Here is a 25,741-nt window from a genome sequence, read left to right as displayed (position 1 = left end):
TATCAGAGGGAAGGGGTTTCATAATAAGTCAGTCACCAGAATCATACATACAATGTTTCTGTTTGTTTTCACTTTCACCCCTATAATTCTTCACTTTCTGCTAATTCCCCCTAATCCCTACTCCTAGTAAGGAACTGTTAACACTTTCTCTGCTCCTTCTCACTGCTGGTGATATCTCTCCAAATCCTGGTCCTCCTCACCACATTCCCACAGTCATTTCTACCTCCCATCCACACTCTATCACAACCTTCCGTAACCGCTCCAACCTTATACCCATTCACCCAGCCCCCGCTTCCCCAGTCCCACTAACAGGAGCTCTGTGGAACGCTCGCTCTGTCTGCAACAAGCTTTCCCACTTCCATGATCTTTTTGTTACTACCAAACTTTCCTTCCTCGCCATCACCGAAACCTGGCTCACCCCTTCTGACACAGCCTCTCCTGCTGCACTTTCATATGGTGGCTTCCACCTTTCTCACACCCCCCGCCCCAGCAGCAAACATGGCGGAGGAGTTGGTTTTCTCCTGTCAGATACCTGCTCCTTCACCCCAATCCCACTGTCACCCTCTGTTACCCTACCTTCCTTTGAGGTGCACTCTGTGCGCATCTACTCCCCCTCCAACCTCCAACTGGCTGTCATCTACCGCCCCCCAGGGCCAGCCACCACCATCTTTGACCACTTCACCACCTGGCTACTTCATTTCCTTTCCGCGGACATCCCTACTATCATCATGGGCAACTTCAACATCCCCATTGACACTTCCCTCTCAGCTTCCACTAAACTTCTATCTCTCACTTCCTCCTTCGGCCTCACTCAATGGTCTTCTACAGCCACCCACAAAGATGGCCACACACTGGACCTCATCTTCACCCGCCTCTGCTCCCTATCTAACCTCTCTAACTCACCTCTTCCTCTCTCTGACCACAACCTTCTCACATTCTCTTCCCTCTCCACTCCATGTCTACAATCCCCATCCCACAAACTTTCACACCCTCGCAGAAATCTTAAACACCTTGACCTACACTCATTCTCTGAATCCCTCCTCCCTCTCACAGATATAAGTTCCTTACACAATGCGGATGACGCTGCTGCTCTATATAACACCACAATAGCTGCAGCTTTGGAATCTGCTGCCCCACTTACACATACCAAAGCTTGCAAAATCAACAGACAGCCCTGGCACACCAGCCTGACCAAAGAACTGAGGTGAGCTTCCAGGGCTGCTGAGCGCAGATGGAAAAGATCCCACTCCAATGAGCACTTCATCACATTCAAACAGTCCCTCACTAATTTCAAGACCACACTCTCCACAGCTAAACAAACCTACTTCTCATCTCTCATATCCTCCCTGTCTCACAACCCTAAACAGTTATTCAACACCTTCAATTCTCTCCTCCGTCCCCCAGCACCTCCTCCCTCCCAACTCATCTCAGCTGAAGACTTTGCCTCATTTTTCAAACAGAAGATTGATAACATCAAAGACAGAGCCCCTCCTCCCGACTTCCCAGCCCTCCACCTCCAAAACCAACTTCTCCACCATTACAGAAGATCGACTCTCCACTCTACTCTCAAAATCACATCTCACCACCTGTGCACTTGTCCCGATCCCTTCCCACTTCATCCCAAACATCACCACAGTCTTCATCCCAACCCTAACCCATCTCATCAACCTATCACTAACAACTGGTGTTTTCCCCTCAAGCTTTAAACATGCCTCCATCACACCTATCCTCAAAAAGCCCTCTCTTGACCTATCCTCTGTATTTAGCTATCGCCCTATATCAGTTCTCCCCTATGCCTCCAAGCTACTGGAACAACACGTCTACTTTGAACTGTCCTCCCATCTCTCTTCTTGCTCCCTCTTCGACCGCTTACAATCTGGCTTCCGGTCACACCACTCCACTGAAACTGCCCTTACTAAAGTCACCAATGACCTCTTAACCGCCAAGAGCAAGCGACACTACTCTGTTGTGAGTTCATTTTCCCCTCCGTCACTGAGGCCTGGTGAACTCCCTATTCTAGTGAAGGAAGGTAGTGAGCCTGATTATCAGGCACCTGGGACTAATGAAGACGATTGGCTGAGTGGAGTCACTGACTGGATTTAAGGCAGCCTACGCCCTTTCTGCCCTGCGGGTGATTTCTCTGTGGACTCTTGGACACCAGTCTGATTCCTGCTCTCCTAAAGCTAAGTTTTCTGTTTTGCCTTTTTGCATTTAAGATTTGTTTTTTGTTTTTCTTGCTTTTTGGATTCTGCCACTCCCTGCTGGAGTGTGCAGTGTTCCGTTAGCTCTGTCTTCAGAAAGTACCTGAGTGCTGATTTAGTTTTTGAAGCTTAGTTGCTTCAGGGCCATTTTTATATCAGCTTGTTGGCTTTTGTCTCTGATAGGGTTTTGGCAGATTGCAGACAGCAGCCTTCCTATCCGTTCCTATCTAGGTAGTTTTTGGGCCCCGTCTTTGCTCAGTCTGTCTTTCTGTCTGTGTAAGTGTTTTCATCTTGCTTCACCGTCATTATATGTGGGGGGCTGCCTATTGCTTTGGGGTCTGCTCTGGGGCAGTTAGATTTCCCCTTTCCTTCTTTAGGCCTATGTATCTCTCCGGCTGTGATCGAGGGGTCTAGGTCATCGTAGGAACCCCCCACGGCTACTGCTAGTTGTGTTGATAGGTTCAGGGGTCTGCAATCTGATAGTTGCCAACTTCTCTGGTTTTCTGGACTTAGCTAGCATTTCTGTTTTTGCCTCCTACGGTGACTCAATCATAACACTACTCTGTCCTCCTCCTCCTGGACCTGTCGGCTGCCTTTGACACAGTGGACCATTCCCTATTATTACAGACCCTCTCATCCCTTGGCATCACAGACTTGGCCCTATCCTGGATCTCATCATACCTAACAGACCGGACATTCAGCGTCTCCCACTCACACACCACCTCCTCACCTCGCCCCCTATCTGTCGGAGTCCCACAATGTTCAGTCCTAGGACCCCTGCTCTTCTCCATTTACACCTTTGGCCTGGGACAGCTCATAGAATCTCATGGCTTTCATTATCATCTCTATGCTGATGACACACAGATCTACATCTCTGGACCAGATATCACTTCCCTACTAACCAGAATCCCTCAATGTCTGTCCACTATTTCATCCTTCTTCTCCGCTAGATTTCTGAAACTTAACATGGACAAAACAGAATTCATCATCTTTCCCCCATCTCACGTGACCCCCCCAACGAACCTATCCATTACAGTAAATGGCTGCCCACTCTCCCCAGTCCCACAAGCTCGCTGCCTTTGGGTAATCCTTGACGCTGATCTCTCCTTCAAACCACATATCCATGCCCTTTCCACTTCCTGCCGACTTCAACTCAAAAATATTTCACGAATCCGTTCATTCCTCAACCAAAAATCTGCAAAAACCCTAGTCCATGCCCTCATCATCTCTCGCCTTGACTACTGCAACCTCCTGCTCTGTGGCCTCCCCTCGAACACTCTCGCACCCCTCCAATCTATTCTAAACTCTGCTGCCCGACTAATCCACCTGTCCCCCCGCTATTCCCCAGCTTCTCCCCTCTGTCAATCCCTTCACTGGCTCCACATTGCCCAGAGACTCCAGTACAAAACCCTAACCATGACATACAAAACCATCCACAACCTGTCTCCTCCATACATCTGTGACCTCGTCTCCCGGTACTTTCCTGCACGCAACCACCGATCCTCACAAGATCTCCTCTACTCCCCTCTTATCTCCTCTTCCCACAATCGCATACAAGATTTCTCTCGCGCATCACCCCTACTCTGGAACTCTCTACCACAACATATCAGACTCTCACCTACCATCGAAACCTTCAAAAAGAGCCTGAAGACCCACCTCTTCCGACAAGCCTATAACCTGCAGTAACCACCGATCGACCAAACTGCTGCATGACCAGCTCTACCCTCGCCTACTGTATTCTCACCCATCCCTTGTAGATTGTGAGCCTTCGCAGGCAGGGTCCTCTCTCCTCCTGTACCAGTTATGACTTGTATTGTTTAACATTATTGTACTTGTTTTTATTATGTATACCCCTCCTTACATGTAAAGCGCCATGGAATAAATGGCGCTATAACAATAAATAATAATAAAATAATAATAATACATCCGTCACCATTCACACATAGCAGTATAGTCTATACTAGCGCATGGTGGAACGGCCATGCGCGCTTTTTATAGCAGCCGGGACCTTCCGGAAGCTTCCAGATCTCCGAGATGGACCAATGAGATCTGGAGCAGGACTTGAGCACATGACTCCCGATCTCCAATGGGAAACCGTCTTATGAGCATGCTCAGTAGGAGGACAGAAGGACTTAGCCCCTGGAGAGATTTGCTGCAAGGCAATCTCCTCTGCGGTAGATGAAGAGCAAGAGACTGCAGAATGTGAGGGTCTGGATTCCTGCAGAGCAGACGCAGGAACCTGACTCCTAACAGAAGGTATTCGGCTCCCTGGAACTATTCAACCTTTTCCCACATATCATGCTTCAAACATAAAGATACCCAATATAAATTTTTGTGAAGAATCAACAAGTGGGACACAATTGTGAAGTTGAACGAAATTTATTGGTTATTTTAAATTTTTGTGGAAATTCAAAAACTGAAAAGTGGAGTGTGCAATATTATTCGGCCCCTTTAACTTAATACTTTGTTGCGCCTCCTTTTTCTGCGATTACAGCTGCAAGTCGCTTGGGGTATGTCTCTATCAGTTTTGTACATCGAGAGACTGAAATTCTTGCCCATTCTTCCTTGGCAAACAGCTCGAGCTCAGTGAGGTTGTATGGAGATCGTTTGTGAACAGCAGTTTTCAGCTCTTTCCACAGATTCTCGATTGGCTTCAGGTCTGGACTTTGACTTGGCAATTCTAACACCTGGATACGTTTATTTGTGAATTATTCCATTGTAGATTTTGCTTTATGTTTGGGATCTGTTATGAGCTCATTTTCTGCTCCACCAGTTGAGAATTCCCCTTCCGTTCTCCCTCTGGTGGTGACGGGAGGTGGTGAGGTTGGTTTGAGTGGTAGTGATCTGCCACCTGGTGAGGAAGATAGTGATTGGATCTCTGGAGTATCAGACTGGATATAAGACAGCCGACGCCCTATCCTGTTGCTGGTGATTCAGTCTGTTTCTCAGGTCTAGGACTCCGCTCTGTTCCAGTCTTCTAAAGATGTTTGTTTTTTTTGCTAATGTTCACACTTGCTCTTGTTGGTCTTTTCATTTTTTTGTGTGGTCAGCCAGCCCGGCTGGGCTGTGCTGAATTTCCACTCTTATTTGCCAAATTGCCTTTTTTTGTCCCTTATTAGATTGGCCTCTTTTTGCTCTGTCTCAGAATATTTCAGAGTGCTGATATAGTGGGAGAAGTCTAGTGACTTCAGGGTTAATTTTGCTATCAGTTGTGTTGGACATTTTGTAGGGTTTTTTGGCAGACTGCAGACAGCGTCTTTCCTTTCCTGTCCTTTCTAGTTAGTCTGGCCCCATCGTTTGCTCAGCCTATTTTCCTGCCTGTTTGTGTTTTCATCTTTTTTCACCGTCAATACATGTGGGGGGCTGTCTCTCCTTTGGGGTCTGCTCTGGGGCAGTTAGTTTTCCCCTTTTCCTGCTTTAGGCTTATTTAGTTTCTCCGGTTGTGACGAGGCGTCTAGGACCACAGTAGGAACGCTCCACGACTGCTGCTAGTTGCGTGTTAGGATCAGGGGTCTGCAGTCTGCATAGTTGCCAACCTCTTTGGTTTTCTGAGACTTAGCTTTTGTTGTTTTTTATTTACTCCTCGGCTACCCGTTCATAACAGGGATCATTGTCTTGTTGGAAGACAAAACTCCATCCCAGTCTCAGGTCTTTTGCAGACTCCAACAGATTTTCTTCAAAAATGGTCCTGTATTTGTCTCCAGCCATATTTCCATCAATTCTAACCATCTTCCCTGTCCTTGCTGAAGAAAAGCAGGCCCAAACCATGATGCTGCCACCACTTTTGACAGCGGGGATGGTGTGTTCAGGGTGATGAGCTGTGTTGCCTTTACGCCAAACATATCATTTGGCATTGTTGCCAAAAAGTTCAATTTTGGTTTCATCTGAGAAGGGAACCTTTTTCCACATGTTTGGTGTGTCCCCCAGGTGGCTTGTTGCATACTTTAAACAACACTTTTTATGGATATCTTTGAGAAATGGCTTTCTTCTTGCCACTCTTTCATAAAGGCAAGATTTGTGCAGTGTACAACTGATTGTTGTCGTATGGACAGACTGTCCCACCTCAGCTGTAGATCTCTGCAGTTCATCCAGAGTGATAATGGGCCTCTTGGCTGCATCTCTGATCAGTCTTCTCCTTGTTTGAGATGAAAGTTTAGAGGGACGGCCGGGTCTTGGCAGATTTGCCGTGGTATGATACGCCTTCCATTTCAATATGATCGCTTGCACAGTGCTCCTTGGGATGTTTAAAGTTTTGGAAATCATTTTGTATATAATATCACTCTACACAGTAACAGGACCACCCCCCCATTTAAAACCGCATACCCCAAAAATTAAATAAGTACATCACTGCAGTAATAATATCCCTTAATTAGCCCCTATGGTAATAATATCCCCCATCCTGAACCCCGTGTGCCTCATTCCTGGCTTCAGCCATATGTTCTCTTATCCTGCCCTCATGAGTATCCATTCTGTCCCATATGATCTCCCCATCCTGCCCCATCTGTCTCCTTCGTATCCATCCTACCCCATGATCCCCCACAATATTTCTCCAATCCTGCCCCATCTGTCTCCAATCCTGCCCCCCAGTGTCTCCAATCCTGCCTCTTATCTCCATTCTTCCCCCCTGTGTCTCCAATCATGCCCCATATCTCCGTTCTGTCCCGTGACTCAAATCATGCCCCGCATCTCCATTCTGCCCCATGTCTCCAATCATGCCCCGTATCTCCATTCTGCCCCCTGTGCCTCCAATCCTGCCCCCTGTGCCTCCAATCATGCCCGTCTCCAATCTGCCCTGTGCCTCCAATATATAAACATGGTACCGCTGAAAACGACATCTTGTCCCACAAAAAACATGCCACCATACAGCTCCATCACCAGAAAAATAACTTAGTTATAGCTGTCACAATAAAGAGATGCAAAAATAATTATTTTTTATATAAAATAGTTTTCATTGTACAAAAGCGCCAAAACAAAAAAAAAAAAAAAAAGATATACCGTATATACTCGTGTATAAGCCAAGATTTTCAGCACATTTTTTTGTGCTGAAAACGCCCCCCTCAGCTTATACACGAGTCAGACATCAATACTCACCCTCCATTGCTGGATCTCCATCGCAGCATCTCCTTTGTTCGGGCGCCGCAGCTTCTTCCTGTGCAGAGCAGCCACGTGGTACCGCTCATTACTGTAATGAATACTCACGCGTCTCCACGCCCATAGGCGTGAAGCGCATATTCATTACCTTAATGAGCGGTACCACGTGACTGCTCTGCTCAGGAAGAAGATGGCCGCTATCATCGGAGATGCAGGGACCAGAGAATGCGCCAGGAGGGGGTGAGTATGACTGGGGAGCCGAACCATGCATACACGGGGGAGGACGGGGAGGATCCGAGCCATGCATACATGGGGAGGATGTGGAGCCATGCATACAGGGGGAGGATGGGGAGGACGCGAGCCATGCATACAAGGGGGAAGACGCCAAGTCATGCATACAACAGGGGAAGGACGCCGAGCCATGCATACAACAAGGGGAGCCACACATAGCAGGACAGGGATGAGGGGACAATGCATACCTGGCTTATACTCAAGTCAATAAGCTTGCCCAGTTTTGCGTGGCAAAATTAGGTGCCTCGGCTTATATTCAGGTCAGCTTATACTCGAGTATATATGGTAAATGAGGTATTGCTGTAATCGTACTGACCCGACAAATAAAATTGCCTTATCAATTTTACAACATGAGGGGGGGATGCTAGGTTGGAGCAGCAGGACAGTGAAGCAACTAGCTGGGTGACAGTTAGAAGGTGGGGTAGAGGGAAGAGAGCCAGGGAGGCTAGTCCTGATCTGGCACAACCCAATAAGTTTGATAAGTTGGCAGATGAGGGGAGTGTCAGTGCAGGGTTAGCACTGCTGCAGCAAGGCATGTCCTTTGAAAGCCGGAGGAGTGTCTGCTCCAGTAAGGGGGAAAATAGGAGAGCAGGGCAGGCCAGACAGGTGCTGGTAGTGGGGGGAGTCAATTATTAGGGGAACAGATAGGGCAATCTGTCACAAAGACAAGGATCGTCGAACGGTTTGCTGCCTACCTGGCGCTCGAGTCCGACACATCGCTGATCGGGTTGACAGATTATTGGGAGGGGCTAGTGAGGACCCAGTGGTCATGGTGCACATTGGCACAAATGACAAAGTTAGAGGTAGGTGGAAGGTCCTTAAAAATGATTTCAGGGAATTAGGCTGCAAGATTAAAGCAAGGACCTCCAAGGTGTTATTTTTGGAAATACTTTTGGTACAACGTGCCACGCCAGAGAGGCAAGGGGAGATTAGGGAGGTTAATAAGTGGCTCAGGAATTGGTGTAGGAAGGAGGGGTTTGGGTTCCTGGAGAACTGGGCCAACTTCTCAATTGGCTACAGGTTCTACTCTAGTGACGGGCTGCACCTCAATGGGGAGGGTGCAGCTGTGCTGGGGGAGAAAATGGCTAGAAGGTTGAAGGAGTGTTTAAACTAGGGACTGGGGGGAGGGTATTCATTTTATAGGAGGGGAAGACCGTGCAGACCTGGGCATAAACAATGAAATTGGGGGTGGGGTTAGAACATAATATATGTGAATCTAATGAAAATGTTGAGTCCCTGTGGGTGGAGATAAGGGGAGGGGAAAAAATCATAAATTACTGATAGGGGTTTGTTATAAGTCTCCAAAAATAATGGAAGCAACGAAGAATATCGTTTTAAAGCAAATAGATGAAGTAGCGACTCAAGGAGAAGTCATTATTATGGGGGACTTCAACTACCCTGAAATACATTGGGGAACCGAAACCTGCAGTTCCAGCAAAGGTAATAGGTTTTTGACAACTATGAGAGACAATTACCTTTCACAACTGGTTCAGGATCCAACAAGAGGGGGGCACTGCAAGACTTAATATTAACCAACAGGCCAGACCGCATATCAAAAATAAGAGTTGGGGGTCACTTGGGTAATAGTGATCACAAAGTAATAAGTTTTCATGTATCCTTTAATAAGATGCGTAGTAGAGGGGCTACAAGGACACTAAACTTCAGGAAGGCAAATTTCCAACGGATGAGAGATGATCTTGGTGCAATTAACTGGGACGATATCCTGAGACATAAAAATACACAAAGAAAACGGGAGACGTTTATTAGCAATATATACCGTATGGGAATAAACATGCTAGAAATAGGAGGAAACCACTATGGTTAAATAGAGCTTTACGGGGCGCAATAAGTGACAGATAAGAGTGAGACAGAGAGACTCATTGCCAGAGAAAGTAAAAATAATCCCAAAATATTCTTTAACTACATAAATAGTAAGAAACTAAAAAATGATAGTATTGGCCTGCTTAAAAATTGTCTGGGTGAAATGGTGGATGAGGATGAGGAAAAAGCCAATATGCTAAATGACTTTTTTTCAACAGTATTTACACAAGAAAATCCCATGACGGATAACATGATCAGGGATAAAAAATTCTCCATTAAATATCACCTGCTTAACCCAGCAGGAAGTACGGTGGCGTCTAAAAATCACTAAAATTGACAAATCCCCGGGCCCGGATGGGATACACCCCCGAGTACTGCAGAAATTAAGCACAGTCATAGATAGACCATTAATTTTAATCTTTAAAGATTCCATAATAACAGGGTCTGTACCACAGGACTCGCGTATGGCAAATGTAGTGCCTATATTCAAAAAGGGAAACTGGGGAGTTAGCGTGCACTCTAGTCAAATTTAACGAGGTGCAGGTGCAACGGACCAGTAGGTCCCAATCTCAAATTAGTCTAATTCACCGCACACTCAAACAGATTTCATGCAAATGGGTGTTCATTTTATTACATGTGGGAGCCAAGCAAGAATATATAGCACACAGTAGAAGCGATATAAACAAGACGTTTCAGCTCAGCCCGAGCCTTTATAACTTTATCGCTGAAATACAAAAAACATATATCAGATATACGAACGAAATACAGAGAAACAATAACAAAAAATCATTAAAACACAAAGATCATTCCAGTGGATCAAAGTGGTGGAGATAAATACATATACACATATATACAATATATACAATTCTGTCATCCTACATTTTATTGCCCGCTACAAGAATAGCTATAAATATATATATGTATATCATCCTTTCCCACTAAATAAACAACACAACATTGACATAGTGTGTGGCCATTACATATTTAAAGTGACTAACCTTGATTTTGATAATTCCTTTCAGCCACTTATCTTGGGCTGTCTTCTTGAGAGATTTTCTTCTCCTTCTGCACCTTCTGCAAATTTCTAACACTGGACTAAGGTAATACCTTCATATTACAGCTCTATTTGGTGCTAGTCGACTAGGCTATTTGATTGACATATCCTTGTTTAACTATGGATTATCATATTATATATTGCATATATGTGTATATGTATTTATCTCCACCACTTTGATCCACTGGGATGATCTTTGTGTTTTAATGATTTTTTGTTATTGTTTCTCTGTATTTCGTTCGTATATCTGATATATGTTTTTTGTATTTCAGCGATAAAGTGATAAAGGCTCGGGCTGAGCTGAAACGTCTTGTTTATTTCGCTTCTACTGTGTGCTATATATTCTTGTTTGGCTCCCACATGTAATAAAATGAACACCCATTTGCATGAAATCTGTTTGAGTGTGCGGTGAATTAGACTAATTTAATATTCAAAAAGGGGACAAAAACTGAACTTGGAAATTATAAGCCAGTAAGCTTAACCTCAACTGTGGGTAAAATCCTGGAGGGTTTTCTAAGAGATACTATATTGGAGTATCTGAAGAAGAATAACCTCATGACCCAATATCAACATGGGTTTACGAGGGACCGTTCCTGTCAGACTAATCTGATAAGCTTTTATGAAGAGGTAAGTTCCGGACTGGACCAAGGAAATGCAGTGGACGTGGTGTACATGAAAAAGACCTGGGTGTATGTTTGGACGACAAACTCACATTTAGTGGCCAGTGTCAGGCAGCTGCTGCAAAGGCAAATAAAATAATGGGATGCATGAGAACATAATTTTACCTCTATATAAGTCACTAGTGCGCTCTCACACTTAGAATACTGTGTACATGCGGGGACAGTACAAAGATCTTTCTAATGATCTTTTTACTCTTAGACCTGTGACGGGGACAAGGGGGCATCCTCTATGTCTGGAGGAAAGGTTTAAGCATACTCACAGATGCAGATTCTTTACTGTAAGAGCAGTGAGACTATGGAACTCTCTGCCATATGATGTTGTAATGAGTGATTCCCTACTAAAATTTAAGAAGGGTCTGGATGCCTTTCTTAAAAAGTATAATATTACAGGGTATATACACTAGTTTCCTTGATATTGTGTTGATCCAGGGAGCTAGTCTGATTGCCGTATGTGGAGTCAGGAAGGAATTTTTTTCCTCAATGTGAAGCTGTTTGCCACAGACCCTTCTTATGGGTTTTTTTTGCCTTCCTCTGGATCAACATGTTAGGATAGGATATGCAGGGGCGTATCTTGGGGGGGCAGCTGGGGCACTTGCCCCGGGCGCAGCCGGCAGGGGGCGCAGTAATGTGTGGGGGGATTTGGAGTGGGGGTACTTAATGTGTGGGGGGATTTGGGAGTAGGGATGGGGGGTTATTTAATGTGTGGGGGGATTTGGAGTGGGGATGGGGGGTTATTTTGTGTGTGGGGGGATTTGGGAGTAGGGATGGGGGGTTATTTAATGTGTGGGGGATTTGGAGTGGGGATGGGGGGTTATTTAATGTGTGTGAGGGATTTGGAGTGGGGATGGGGGGTTATTTAATGTGTGGGGGGATTTGGAGTGGGGATGGGGGGTTATTTAATGTGTGGGGAGATTTGGAGTGGGGATGGGGGTTATTTAATGTGTGGGGGGATTTGGAGTGGGGATGGGGGTTATTTATGTGTGTGAGGGATTTGGAGTGGGGATGGGGAATTATTTAATGTGTGTGAGGGAAGGGGGATTTAATGTGTGTGGGGAGATTTGATGACACAAAATGATGAGTATATATGAGGAAACTGTATGTGGGATGGATGCAGACAGTATGGGGAGCGAACGGGTTAATGTATGTGGACACAGTTTGGGAAGTGAGGGTGATGGGATGTGTGCAGACACAGTATGTGGAGTCAGGGGTATGTGTGAGCAGACAGTATAGAGAGTGAGGGGGTAAATATTTGAGGAGACAGTATGGTGAACAGGTGGGATGTTAGAGGAGACAGTATGAGGAGGGAGGGGAATAGTGTGAGGCGACAGTATATTGCAGACATTTTTATTTAGGAGCATTATAATGACACCTCTATCTTTAAGGGGATCGTGTGGAGATTTGCTGCAGAAGACCGGAGAAGATGGATGTCTACAGAGACAGCTGTGGATGAGAAAACTCATCATGGGGTCTGGACAAGAAGAAGAAAAGGAGACCGACCTCCAGAGACGACGTCATCTATAAGGTACCTGGATGTAAATATTATTTGTGATACTAATTCTCATGTTTTTATTTTTGTTAGGAACATTACAGGGGTTGTCCAGGTTTGTGCTGAGTCTGCAGTCATTCTATGTGACTGCAGACTTCTGAATTCTCACAGTGCTCACTGAATGCTGTCAGGATTCTCTCATGCCGGTAATTTACATACATGCGGTCACATGCTGACTAGACGTGTGTGGCCTCACTCAATGAAAATGAACAGAGCGAGGCCGGGCACGTCTAGTTGGAATGTGGCCAGAAGTATACAAATCACATACTTGTGCTGACATGACTGTATATCGGCAAGGGAGAATCCTAAAAGTGTGCAGTGCATTAGTTGTGAGAATTCAGAAGCCTGCAATGTCAGGATTCAGCTCTGCAGGTTCCAGCGCTATCACATAGACACTTCACTCATGCGATTTTCATAGTTATGGTCCTGTGACAACGAGCTTCTCTTCCTGCTTTCAGTTTTTTACTGAACATTGAGAGGATTAGGGAGAGCAGCTCGTGGGTACATGACTAACGTGCAAGTCGCATATGTACTTGGGGGGGCGCCGAACCAAATTCTTGCCCCAGGTGCCAGAAAGCCTAGATACGCCTCTGAGGATATGGGTTGAACTAGATGGACTTAAAGTCTTCCTTCAACCTTGATAACTATGTTACTATGTTACAAGCGGAGCGGTATAAACGTCCCACCAAAAGAAATTCATGAATTACTGGTTTTTGTTCATTCTGCCTCCCAAAAATCGGAATAAAAGCGATCAAAAAATGTCATGTGCCTGAAAATGGTACCATTTAAAACGTCAACTCGTCCTGCAAAAAACAAGACCTCACATGACTCTGTGGGCCAAAATATGGAAAAATTATAGCTCTCAAAATATGGTGATGCAATAACTATTTTTTGCAATAAAAAGCGTCTTTTAGACTATGTGCCCACGCTAGTGTTTTTAAACGCTCAGGAAAAGGATCCCCTTCCCAGAAATCGCGCGTCTTTTTCGTGCGTTTTTTGCGCGATTTATGACGCGTTTTTGACGCGTTTTTTGACACGTGATTTCTGGGATCATTGGGGATGGCTAAAAACGCTCAGCAATGCGGGAATTAATGAGCATGCTGCGTTTTTAGCTGCTAAGCGATTCCTGAGCGGTTGAAAACGCATGCATTGGCACAAGAAGCCAAAAACGCATGCTAATTAATTTGATGCATCTTTTAAGCATTTCTGCAGCATCTGAGCCGGCTCAAACGCTGCGGAAACGCTTAACAAAACGCATCGTGGGCACACAGCCTTAGTGTGTGACAGCTGCGAAACATAAAAAACTGCTATAACCCCTCTTTCACACGTCCTGATATTTCTGGTACCGGAGAGGTCAGTGTCCGTGTGTGTAATACTTGCGGCACACGTGTGGCTTGTGTGTGCTGCATCAGTACCACAAGGACAGGTGCCAGGGAAGAAGCGTTACAGTAAGTGCTGGTAACCGGCGTCGGGTGCTGAACATGGCACCCACCATTCTCCTCTGCTCTGTCGGTGATCGGCACAAGCAGGGGAGAATCATTGTCCCCTGCTTGTGCCAATCGTCGGCAGAGCAGGGGAGAATTATGAGAGCCGTGTTCAGCACCCGGCACTGGGGAACATCGCTTACTCTAACGCTTCTTCCCCGGCGCTAATGCGAGTCACATGAATGACATCAATGTGTGTTATGCATATGCACGTGTGCGGGATGTTTTGTGGCCCGTGCTGACATTAAAAAACGGACATGTCAGCGTGTTTTGCCCACTGACACACGGTCCTTGGAAACACACTGACGTGCACAGACCCATTCACTTGAATAGGCAAATAGCGCTTGGTTCCTCCCGAGTCTCTCCACATGGCTAATTAGCACTGTACAGCCTCATATGGGGTATTGCCACGTTCAGTAGAAATTGAGGGACAAATTTTGTTGCCATTTTTACCCACTTCTTGGTGAAAATGTAAAATCTTTGACTAAAACAAAATTTTGCAGGTAAAAATATAGCTATTTTGACCCCATTGCGCAATGGTATGAAATTCTGTGACACACCCATGGTGTCAATATGATCACTGCACCCCTAGATGAATTCATTGAGAGGTGTAGTTCATAAAATGGGGTCACGTATTGGGGGTTTTGCTGTTGGCACCTCATGCACTCTCCCAGTGGGTCATGACAACTGTAAACCATAACAGTAAAATCTGGCGCTCCTTCCCTTCTGAACAAAGCCATTTGCCCAAGCAGTGGTTTACTCCCACATATGGGGTATCAGCCTACTCAGGACAAATGGCACAATAACTTTTGGGGTCCATTTTCTTCTGTTACCATTGGGAAAATAAAAAATTGGGGGCGAAAAGATCTTTTTTGTGGAAAAAATATAATTTTTTTTATTTTTACAGCTCTACGTTATAAAATTCTGTGAAACACTTGGGGGTTCAAAGTGCTCACCACACATCTAGATAAGTTCATTGAGGTGTCTAGTTTCCTAGTTTGAAAAATGGGGTCACTTGTGGGGGGTTTCTACAGTTTAGGCACATCAGGGGCTCTCCCAACGTGACGCCCACAGACCATTCTATCAAAGTCTGTATTACAAAACGTCACTACTTCCCTTCCGAGCCCCGAAGTGTGCCCATACAGTAGATTTCTCCCACATACGGGGTATCAGTGTACTCAGGACAAATTGGACAATAATTTTTGGGGTCCAATTTCTCCTGTTACCCTTGGAAAAATACAAATTGGGGGCTAAAATATCATGTTTGTGGAAAAAATATGATTTTTTTTATTTTCATGCCTGGGCGTTATAAACTTTAGTGGAACACCTGGGAGTTCAAAGTTCTCACCACACATCTAGATAAGTTCCTTGGGGGGTCTAGTTTCCAAAATGGGATCACTTGTGGGGGGGGTTTCCACTGTTTAGGCACATCAGGGGCTCTCCAAACGTGACATGGCGTCCAATCTCAATTCCAGCCAATTTTGCTTTGTAAAAGTCAAACGGCACTCCTTCCCTTCCTAGCTCTGCCATGCGCCCAAACAGTAGTTTACCCCCACATATGGGGTATCAGCGTCCTCAGGACAAATTGCACAATACCTTTTGTGGGCCAGTTTCTTCTGTTACCCTTGGTAAAATAAAAAAAAAATTGCATCTGAAGTAATTTTTTTGTGAAAAAGTTAAATCTTAATTTTTTTTAAACATCAAAAGGGTTAATAAACGTCTTGAATGTGGTTTTGAGTACCTTGAGGGGTGCAGTTTTCAGAATGGTGTCACTTTTGGGTATTTTCTATCATATACAGTCATGGCCAAAAGTTTTGAGAATGACACAAATATTATATTTTCACATGATCTGCTGGCCTCTGGTTTTTATGTGTGTTTGTCAGATGTTTTTATCACATACAGAAATATAATTGCAATCATATTATGAGTAGCAAAAGGTTATATTGACAGTTAGAATGAGTTAATGCAGCAAGTCAATATTTGCAGTGTTGACCCTTCTTCTTCAGGACCTCAGCAATTCTCCCTGGCATGCTCTCAATCAACTTCTGGATCAAATCCTGACTGATAGCAGTCCATTCTTGCAAAATCAATGCTTTTATTTTGTCTGAATTTGAAGGTTTTTGTTTGTCCACCCGTCTCTTGATGATTGACCACAAGTTCTCAATGGGATTAAGATCTGGGGAGTTTCCAGGCCATGGTCCCAAAAGTATTAAGTTACGTACCGGTAACGGTATTTTTCGGAAGCCCATGACAGCACCACGAGAGAGGGGATCCGCCCTTTAGGAACAGGAAACCTACAGATACAAAAGGGCGGCACCTCTCCCACGCATCAGTTGGATTACAGAGCTTGAGAGGCTACCATGGTTAGTACACAACATATAATATATACAACCTATCTACCCTATTTACCAGAAATATTTTTATACCATCTCCCTCATACAGTAAATTGTGGACAATCTTCTAAAGGAGTGCACCTCTATATGTGAACAAGGGAGGGAACTAAGGGTGCTGTCATGGGCTTCCGAAAAATACTGTTACCGGTACGTAACTTAATACTTTATTCGGACTCCCATGACAGCATCACAAGAGAATTACAGAGATGTAAAACTAATTTAGGGAGGGGCTACAGCCTGCAGCACCCTTAGCCCAAAGGTGAGATCTGAGGAGGCACCCATGTCTAACCGATAGTGGTTAAAAAAGGTGGAAGGAGATGACCAGGTGGCCGCCTTACATATCTGATCAATTGACACTCCAGATCTTTCTGCCCAAGATGATGCCATGGCACGAGTGGAATGCGCCCTCAGGTTCTGCGGAGCCAGACCTCCACCTGCTGTGTAGGCAAGAGAGATAGCCTCCCTAATCCACCTTGCTAATGTGCGTTTCGATACCCTACAACCTTTCCTGGGACCATGGAAGGATAGGAATAATGCATTCTCCTTCTTCCAAGGATCCGTGGCTGCTAAATATTTAAGTAAGCATCTCCTAATATCTAATGCCTGAAGTTTTTGCTCCTTAGGGTTGGTCGGATTAGGGAGGAAGGAAGGCAGAACTATCTCTTGTGTCCTGTGAAATTGTGATGCTACCTTGGGAAGGTATGCTGGATCTGGCCTTAGGATTACTCTATCCTGTAAGAACTCTGTGTAAGGGGGCAATCTGGAAAGTGCCTGTATGTCGCTCACTCTACGTGCGGATGTTATCGCTACCAGAAATGCTGCCTTAAGAGATATAATCTTTAATGAGGCAGAATCCAAAGGTTCAAACGGACTTTCTGTCATGGCTGTAAGGACTAAGTTTAAGTCCCAAGGCACACATCTGTCCTTGTGTATGGGTCTCGATCTAGCCGCCGCTTTGATGAACCTTGCTACCCAATAGTTATTGGCAATATCACATGCAAACAAGGCTCCTAAGGCTGAAACCTGTACTTTTAATGTACTTGTGGAGAGACCCAATTGGAGACCCTTCTGGAGAAATTCCAGAATATGTTTCGTGGGAATTCCGTCTCTGACATCAAACTGAAAGGTGGACAGGAATCGCTTCCAGGTCCTAGCATAGATGTTAGTGGTAGTTAGTTTCCTGCTTTTTAGGAGGGTATCAATTAAATTCTTGGAGAACCCTCTATCCTTTAATAGTGTCCTCTCAAACACCACGCCATCAAATGGAGTCCCGCTAGTTGTGGGTGGCTGACTGGCCCCTGGTAGAGGAGATTCGGAAGGTTCGGCAGTACCCAGGGATCGCATACCGACATGGTCCTTAACCATGCGAACCAGGTCCTCCTGGGCCAAAAGGGGGCAATTAATATGACTCTTGCCCGATCTTCCCTGATCTTCCTTACTACCAGAGGTAGAAGATTTAATGGCGGGAAGGCGTATGCCAGAGAAAAGTTCCATCTTATCAGGAGGGCATCCACTGCCAGTGGATTTTCCCTGGGATTCAGAGAGCAGAACGATTTTTCTTTCCTGTTTTCTCTGGTGGCAAAGAGGTCTACCTCTGGCTGACCCCATCTGCGGACAATCTGGTGGTAAATATCCCTGTTCAAAGCCCATTCTCCTTGCTTTAGAGCCTTGCGGCTTAGAAAGTCTGCCTTCACGTTGTCCTTTCCTCTGATGTGGAGGGCCGTTAAAGATAGAAAACTTTCCTCTGCTATCTGAAGGAGACGTTCTGTTATCCGCATCAGGGCGTCGGAGCGGGTTCCACCTTGGTGGTTGACATATGCTACCGCTACCTGGTTGTCCGAGAGTATCCTCACGTGATGGCCCTGTAGGTACATAATGAGTTTTTTGACTGCCCGCTCTATCGCCAATAGCTCTCTCTGGTTGGATGAGATCTCAGCATCAGAATCCCAATGTCCCTGTACCACTATGTCCCCCATATGGGCCCCCCAACCGAAGGGACTAGCATCTGTGGTTATAATACTGGTTATCTGCATTATCCAGGGCACCCCTGAGGCTAGGTTCTCGTCATCGAGCCACCATCTAAGCGATGTAACAGCTGAGGGGCTTAGCAACACTCGACCCTGTAAGGAGCCTTCCAAGGCCCTGCTATTAACCAGGACGTCCTTCTGAAGGGCTCTAGTATGGAATTGTGCCCACCTGACTGCTGGGATGCATGAGGTTAGAGAGCCTAACAGGGACATGGCCTGTCTGAGGGTCAGAGAAGGACTATCAATCGCCCGAAGAACCTGCTGCTGTATCTTTTGCAATTTATCCAATGGCAACAGACACTGCTGAGTTTCTGAATTTAATAGTAAGCCTAGAAACTTCTGTATCTTTAAGGGCAGGTGTCGGGATTTCTCGTAGTTTAATATCCATCCGAGGTTTTCTAACCTGGACTTAGCTCTTTCTATCTGGGATATACAATGGCCCACCGATTTTCCCACAATCAAAAAATCATCTAAATATGGAACAATTAAGATGTCAACTTCCCGTAAATGAGCCATAACCTCGGCCACTATTTTTGTAAATACCCGGGGCGCTGCTGAGAGACCAAAGGGAAGGGCTCTATACTGATAATGACGGACTGTGCCGTCTACTGAAACCGCCACTCTCAGGTACTGCTGGAAATCTGCATGGATAGGTACATGATAGTATGCATCTTTCAAATCTATGACTGCCATAAAACACCCTTTAAACAATATTTTTATTGTTGTATTGATGGACTCCATCTTAAAAGTACGATTAACCAAAAATTCATTAAGGAAACGTAAATTAATAATCGTTCTAAATGTTTTATCAGGTTTTTGGATTAGGAATAAGGGAGAGTAGAACCCTCTTCCTCTCTCAGATTCTGGAACCTCTATCAGGACGTTTTTCTGGCATAGGCTCAAGACCTCCGCTTCTAAAGCTGCTTGTTCGAGGGGTGAAGATCTTAAAGGAGTTGGTTTAAAGGTATCCCGCGGGACCTGGGTAAACTCCAATCTAAGCCCGGTGGATATTACCTTGCGCACCCAGTCACTATTTGTAATTTGTAACCATGCCGGGAGGAAGGATGACAGTCTACCCCCCACGGGAATTACTAGTCATTGATTCTGTCTCTTTCGATCTCTCGACGAGCGTCTGAACATGTAGCCCGTACCTCTTCTCCTTCTATCTTCCCATCTGGGACGGTCTCTAATAGGCGAAGAATTGCGCCTTCTCCCCTGACCGAATCTCCTTCTACCAAATGGACGTCGGTAGGACGCAGACCAGAGATTTGGGAATTTTTTCTTGTCGTCCCCAGCCTTCTCAAGCAGTTCGTCCAGGACTGCGCCGAACAAATATTCACCCTCACACGGAATAGTACAGAGCTTCGCCCTGGACTGAATGTCTCCCTGCCAGCACTTTAGCCACAGGGCTCTACGAGCAGCTTTAGAGAGACCTGCTGCCCTGGCGGCCATTCTTACTGCATCCGCCGAGGCATCTGCTAGGAAGGCTGCTCCCTCTTGGATTGTTGGTAGGACCCCAAGAATTGTTTGCCTCGACGTACCCTGTTTTAATTGCGACTCCAACTGGTCCAACCAGACCATCATGGACCTGGCCGTGCATGTTGATGCCACTGCTGGTCTTAAGGACCCGGCAGCCATTTCCCAGGTATTCTTAAGGAAGGTATCTGCCTTCCTGTCTAGGGGATCTTTAAGGGATCCCATGTCCTCAAAGGGTAGCGAGGATCTTTTCGATGCCTTTGCAATGGCTGCATCTAATTTGGGGGCCTTGTCCCAAGTATTCACTGCCGGATCGAAGGGATATCTGCGTTTGAGGGCTGGTGGTAGCGACCCTCTTTTATCCGTTTTTTTCCACTCTCTGTGGATCAGATCCTGGATTTTCTGATTTAATGGGAAGACTCTACGCTTCCTCTGCTCCAGCCCCCCCGAACATGACATCCTTAATGGATAACTGGGGCTTAGGCTCCTCTACTTCCATTGTCCCTCTGACTGCTTTGACCAGCTTGTCTACTTGGTCAAGTGGCAAACAAAACCACCCAGAGTCCTCTTCTCCTGAGGAGGACGAGGGAGATGAAGCCTGGGAGTCTCTACTTCTCCTCCATTCTGCCGAGGAATCGGACTCCACCGGGACCCCACCCCTTAGACTTTCCGGCTGGGACAAAGACTTTAGGGTTTCCTTCATCTCTGCCCTGACTATGTCCCTTAAACTCGCCGCTACTGCAGGTGACTCTTCCGCCACTGTCTGCTGAATACAGGGGGGCACAATTTTTTGGGGCATGAGTCTGGTAATGGGCATGCACAGAGTGCGCATTCCCTGTGTTTAGTTTTACTTGTAGCCTTCTTCTCCTAGAATAAAACACAGAAGGGGGGTCCCGTCACTGAGTGAACTTTCACGAAGATCACTTACCAGTGCCACAATCAAGTACCGGAGAATGAGGGGGATTCTTCTCAGTCGATGCTCCTGTCTGCCTAGAGGAGCTTTTATGAATGGATTGGTCACTTCGTCCCGCACGTTCCTTCTTTTTCTGCTTGACCTGCCGAAGGTCATCCAGGGGCGGTAGTGATGCTTGTCGCTGCTGCCGCCGTTGCTGCTGCCGCTGCTGATCGCTCTCCATTACTGCTCGCAATAATGTGGCCAAGGCAAGGCACCCTGCCAGGGTCCTGCCTATATACCCCTCCTCCGGACAGCAGTATTCCTGCCGCGCCCCTCCCCCCTTAATAGGGCTCCCTTCCCCAGCTGGCGCGGCACCTGGCCGGAGAGCCGACGCTTATCGGCGTTTACGATGGGCGCCGCCATCTTGGTTTCTCGCGCCTGCGCAGTGGCGCCGCCGACCCGGAAGCGCATCCTCCGCCCGCCCCCTGATGTCACTGCGACCCCGACGTGACCGGAAGTCACGCGGGACGCCCGGGCGCTCCAGAATGCAGCACTCCCCGGTCTCAGCACCCCGCAGCCGCGCCGGCCTCCGTTACCACCGCACTTGTGCCGCCGGAGCCGGGAGCCCCCGGGGGGGTATACTCACCGGCGGCCTTACCCTGGAGACGGACCTCCTCCAGACGCCGCTCCCTGCTGCATACGCCACCGCTGTGCCACCCATCCTGGGCCACCGTGGCGTCTTCCAGGAGTTCCGCACCAGGCCGAGGTAGGAGACCCCCTCGCTACCTGTATCGGCCGGCCGGCCTGGGATCCGGTCTTCTGTAGGATCCCGTCCCCTCAGGAACAGGAAACCAACTGATGCGTGGGAGAGGTGCCGCCCTTTTGTATCTGTAGGTTTCCTGTTCCTAAGGGCGGATCCCCTCTCTCGTGGTGCTGTCATGGGAGTCCGAATAAATCTCTATGTTTTGTTCCCTGAGCCATTTAGTTATCACCTTTGCTTTATGGCAAGGTGCTCCATCATGTTGAAAAAGGCATTGTTGATCGCCAAACTGCTCTTGGACGGTTGGGAGAAGTTGCTCTTGGAGGACATTCTGGTACCATTCTTTATTCATGGCTGTGTTTTTAGGCAAGACTGAGAGAGAGCCCATTCCCTTGGCTGAGAAGCAACCCCACATATGGTTTCAGGATGCTTGACAGTTGGCATGAGACAAGACTGGTGGTAGCGCTCACCTGGTCTTCTCCGAATAAGCCTTTTTCCAGATGTCCCAAACAATCGAAAAGGGGATTCATCAGAGAAAATGACTTTACCCCAGTCCTCAGCAGTCCACTCCCTGTACCTCTTGCAGAATATCAGTCTGTCCATGATGTTTTTCTTGGAGAGAAGTGGCTTCTTTGCTGCCCTCCTTGAGACCAGGCCTTGCTCCAAGAGTCTCCGCCTCCCAGTGCGTGCAGATGCATTCACACCTGCCTGCTGCCATTCCTGAGCAAGCTCTGCACTGCTGGTAGCCCGATCCCACAGCTGAAACACTTTTAAGAGACGGTCCTGGCGCTTGCTGGTCTTTCTTGGGTGCCCTGGAGCCTTCTTGGCAACAAGGGAACCTCTCTCCTTGAAGTTCTTGATGATACGATAGATTGTTGACTGAGGTGCAATCTTTCTAGCTGCGATACTCTTCCCTGTTAGGCCATTTTTGTGCAGTGCAATAATGACTGCACGTGTTTCTTTAGCGATAACCATGGATAACAGAAGAGAAACAATGATGCCAAGCACCAGCCTCCTTTTAAAGTGTCCAGTGGTGTCATTCTTACTTAATCATGACAGATTGATCTCCAGCCCTGTCCTCATCAACACCCACACCTGTGTTAATGGAGCAATCACTGAAATGATGTTAGCTGGTCCTTTTAAGGCAGGGCTGCAATGATGTTGAAATGTGTTTTTGGGGATAAAGTTAATTTTCTAGGCAAATATTGACTTTGCAAGTAATTGCTGTTAAGCTGATCACTCTTTATAACACTCTGGAGTATATGCAAATTGCCATTAAAAAAAATGAAGCAGTAGACTTTGTAAAAATTTATATTTGTGTCATTCTCAAAACTTTTGGCCATGACTGTAGACCCCTCAAAGTGACTTGAAACGTTTTGGGGTCCTAAAAAAAAAAAAAAAAAAAAAAAAACCACGCTGGTGAACTTTTAACCCTTACAACTTCCTAACAAAAGAAAATTTGGTTCCAAAATTGTGCTGATGTAAAGTAGACATGTGGGAAATGTTACTTAAGTTTTTTGTGTGCCATATCTCTGTGATTTAAAGGCATGAAAATTCAAAGTTGGAAAATTGCGAAATTTTCAAAATTTTTGCCAAATTCCTGGGTTTTTTTTCCACAAATAAACGCAAGTCATAGGAAATAAATTTTACGACTATCATGAAGTAAAATGTGTCACGAGAAAATGTCAGAATCACTGGGATCCATGGAAGCATTCTAGTGTTATTACCTCATAAAGGGACAGTGGTCAGAATTGTAAAAATTGGCCTGGTCATTAACCTGCAAACCACCCTCGGGGGTAAAGGGGTTAAAAACAAATCCTCTTAACCCAATATAATGGGGACTAGAAAAAGGAATCCGTTACCAATGATGGTGAAAAAATGACTATACTTGGCAAAAAAAGTGCTTTTAAAAAAATGGATCACATCAAATGATCCTGCAAAAAAGGAATGGATTGTAGATGTAAAGAATAACTTGAATTTTCATCACACAGATTGTGGATTTAAGGAAATTGTGACAAATGGCAAATCACTAAGATTAGGAAAAAAAGAGGACATTTTTTGTTTTTTTTGGTGGAGCAGTGGAGGAGGTTGCAATTCTCTTGACCATATAGGTTATATATATATGAAACAATATGAAAAATTTAATGTTATATTTGTTTTTTCGAGATGTCTATTAGGAACTACATATATTTTAATTATTTTCTTTTCAATGGTCTTTTTATTGAAAATAATACATGAATAAACATGAAATCAGACAAAATGTAGAGAACAAAATATTATAAGGTCAGAATAAAGCAGAATCCTTCTACTAAATAATACTAACCATGAGAACTCTGTGATGTGAAATAATATGTAGTGGTTCAAAGAACCTCATATGTCAACAGCGTCACAGCTTGCCAATTTCGTGAAGGATAAAAGACTTCAAATCGCTACAGCTCATAAAACATTCTTACTAGAGTTGTATTAAGATACAGAAACATTATTAAAATAAAACCTATATTTTAATTCTAATATAAGTTCTAACTTGCTTTTCTTTCTCATTTACTTGTCGTTACTTTGATTGTCTCTGTTATGCGTTTTCTTGTACAGTTTGTCAAAATATATGTTTTCCCCCTGTGTAAATTTTTTGGTAGACAAGTGACAATGATTTTTGTTTAAAATATTTCACACATTAGAATCATGAGTATGGCTTCTCCCCAGTTAGGAACGGCGGAACGCACTAAATAAAATAAATAATAAAGTGCGTTCGCCGCTCGGGGTCCACCGTGCAGGTGTTATAACTGCTGCTGAGTAATGGCAGACATGCTATATGGCGGTATAATGCACACGGGGTTAAACGTCGCCCAGATGCGCAGGGCAATCACTATTTAATCACAGAGCTGCCAGTAGGGCTAAACACAAAAAGGCTGAGCCTGTTAGCGGCACAGGTCTCAGATATATGCACACACGGTATCAGGTCACAGGTGCAGGACCAAAGGCAGAAGAAACTGCGTCCGTCTAGACCTACCGTGTGTGCGGCGTCGCTACTGCGGGCGCCAAAGAGAGCTGCAACTGCAGCGCAGCGTAGGACACTGCCGCGAGACGATAGTGCCGTGAGGAGTAGCCAATCGGACGCTAGTGTAGAGGCGCGGTGTGCACAGTGGCCTAAGGCTTGCCACTGACTGGTGCTGACTGCTGAACTAATTCCCTATCCACATGCGTAATATCAGAGGGAAGGGGTTTCCAATGAGTCAGTCACCAGAATCATACATCCGTCACCATTCACACATCTAGCAAGTAATGTCTATACTAGCGCATGGCCGAACGGCCATGCGATCCTTTTATAGCTGTGCGCTGCCGGGGGGACCTTCCAGATCTCTGAGATGGACCAATCAGATCAAGGGAAGGACCTGAGCACGTGACTCCCGAGCTCCAATGGGAGATCGTCTCATGAGCATGCTCAGTGGAGTGGCAGCGGGACTTAGCCTCAGGAATGACGCCTGCTGTGTATCTACAGGAATCTGACGCCTAACACTACCCCCCCAGGGCCCCCTCCCTCCTGAGCCCTCCAAACCACCACCTTATGCCCATCAAAGGCATAGGCCTCAGACTCATCCGAAGGCAAGTCTGATGTCCTGGCAGGTGACACAGAAAACCGAGACACGTGGAGGGCAGGAAAGGCGGCAAAATCTCCAGGTTTGAGAAGGGACACGAGAGACAACGGGAGCCGCACAAAGGCCAGAAACCGAAGCTGGAGTAGAACGCCGCAGAGTATCGGCAGGCATCTTCACTGTCTGTGTAGGGGAGGCATTCCGAGCACAAGAGGCGCATGCCCGAATATATTTTTAGTGTCCCGAGCCCTGTGCGGCCACCAATAAGACCTTGCCAGGAGTTTTGTGGTCTGCATGTAGCCACAGTGGCCACCCACCCTGGACGAATGTGCCCACGCGAGAACTTTCGGCTGAAGGCGAGGGGGAACAAAGGTCTTGCCCGGCGGCACAGAGGTTGGCAACTGCGGGGCCCTGTTATCGTGGGGAACAGGG

At 46.1% G+C, this 25,741-nt stretch overlaps 1 protein-coding gene across 1 annotated transcript in view; it reads right to left on the bottom strand.

The window, feature by feature from the left end:
* The window catches only part of LOC141051133 (uncharacterized), a 138,559-nt gene that overhangs the window by 42,258 nt on the left and 70,560 nt on the right, over positions 1 to 25,741 (bottom strand). Inside the window, exon 7 of the mRNA XM_073548017.1 lies at positions 16,323 to 16,327. Within this exon, the coding sequence (XP_073404118.1) occupies positions 16,323 to 16,327 (5 nt within the window). The remainder of the gene's footprint in view (positions 1 to 16,322; positions 16,328 to 25,741) is intronic.

The sequence above is a fragment of the Dendrobates tinctorius genome, unplaced genomic scaffold (genome assembly GCF_039654945.1).
Source record: "Dendrobates tinctorius isolate UK_male_01 unplaced genomic scaffold, ASM3965494v1 ptg000155l, whole genome shotgun sequence".
Taxonomy (NCBI): domain Eukaryota; kingdom Metazoa; phylum Chordata; class Amphibia; order Anura; family Dendrobatidae; genus Dendrobates; species Dendrobates tinctorius.
This window is presented reverse-complemented; position numbering and strand designations above follow the sequence as displayed.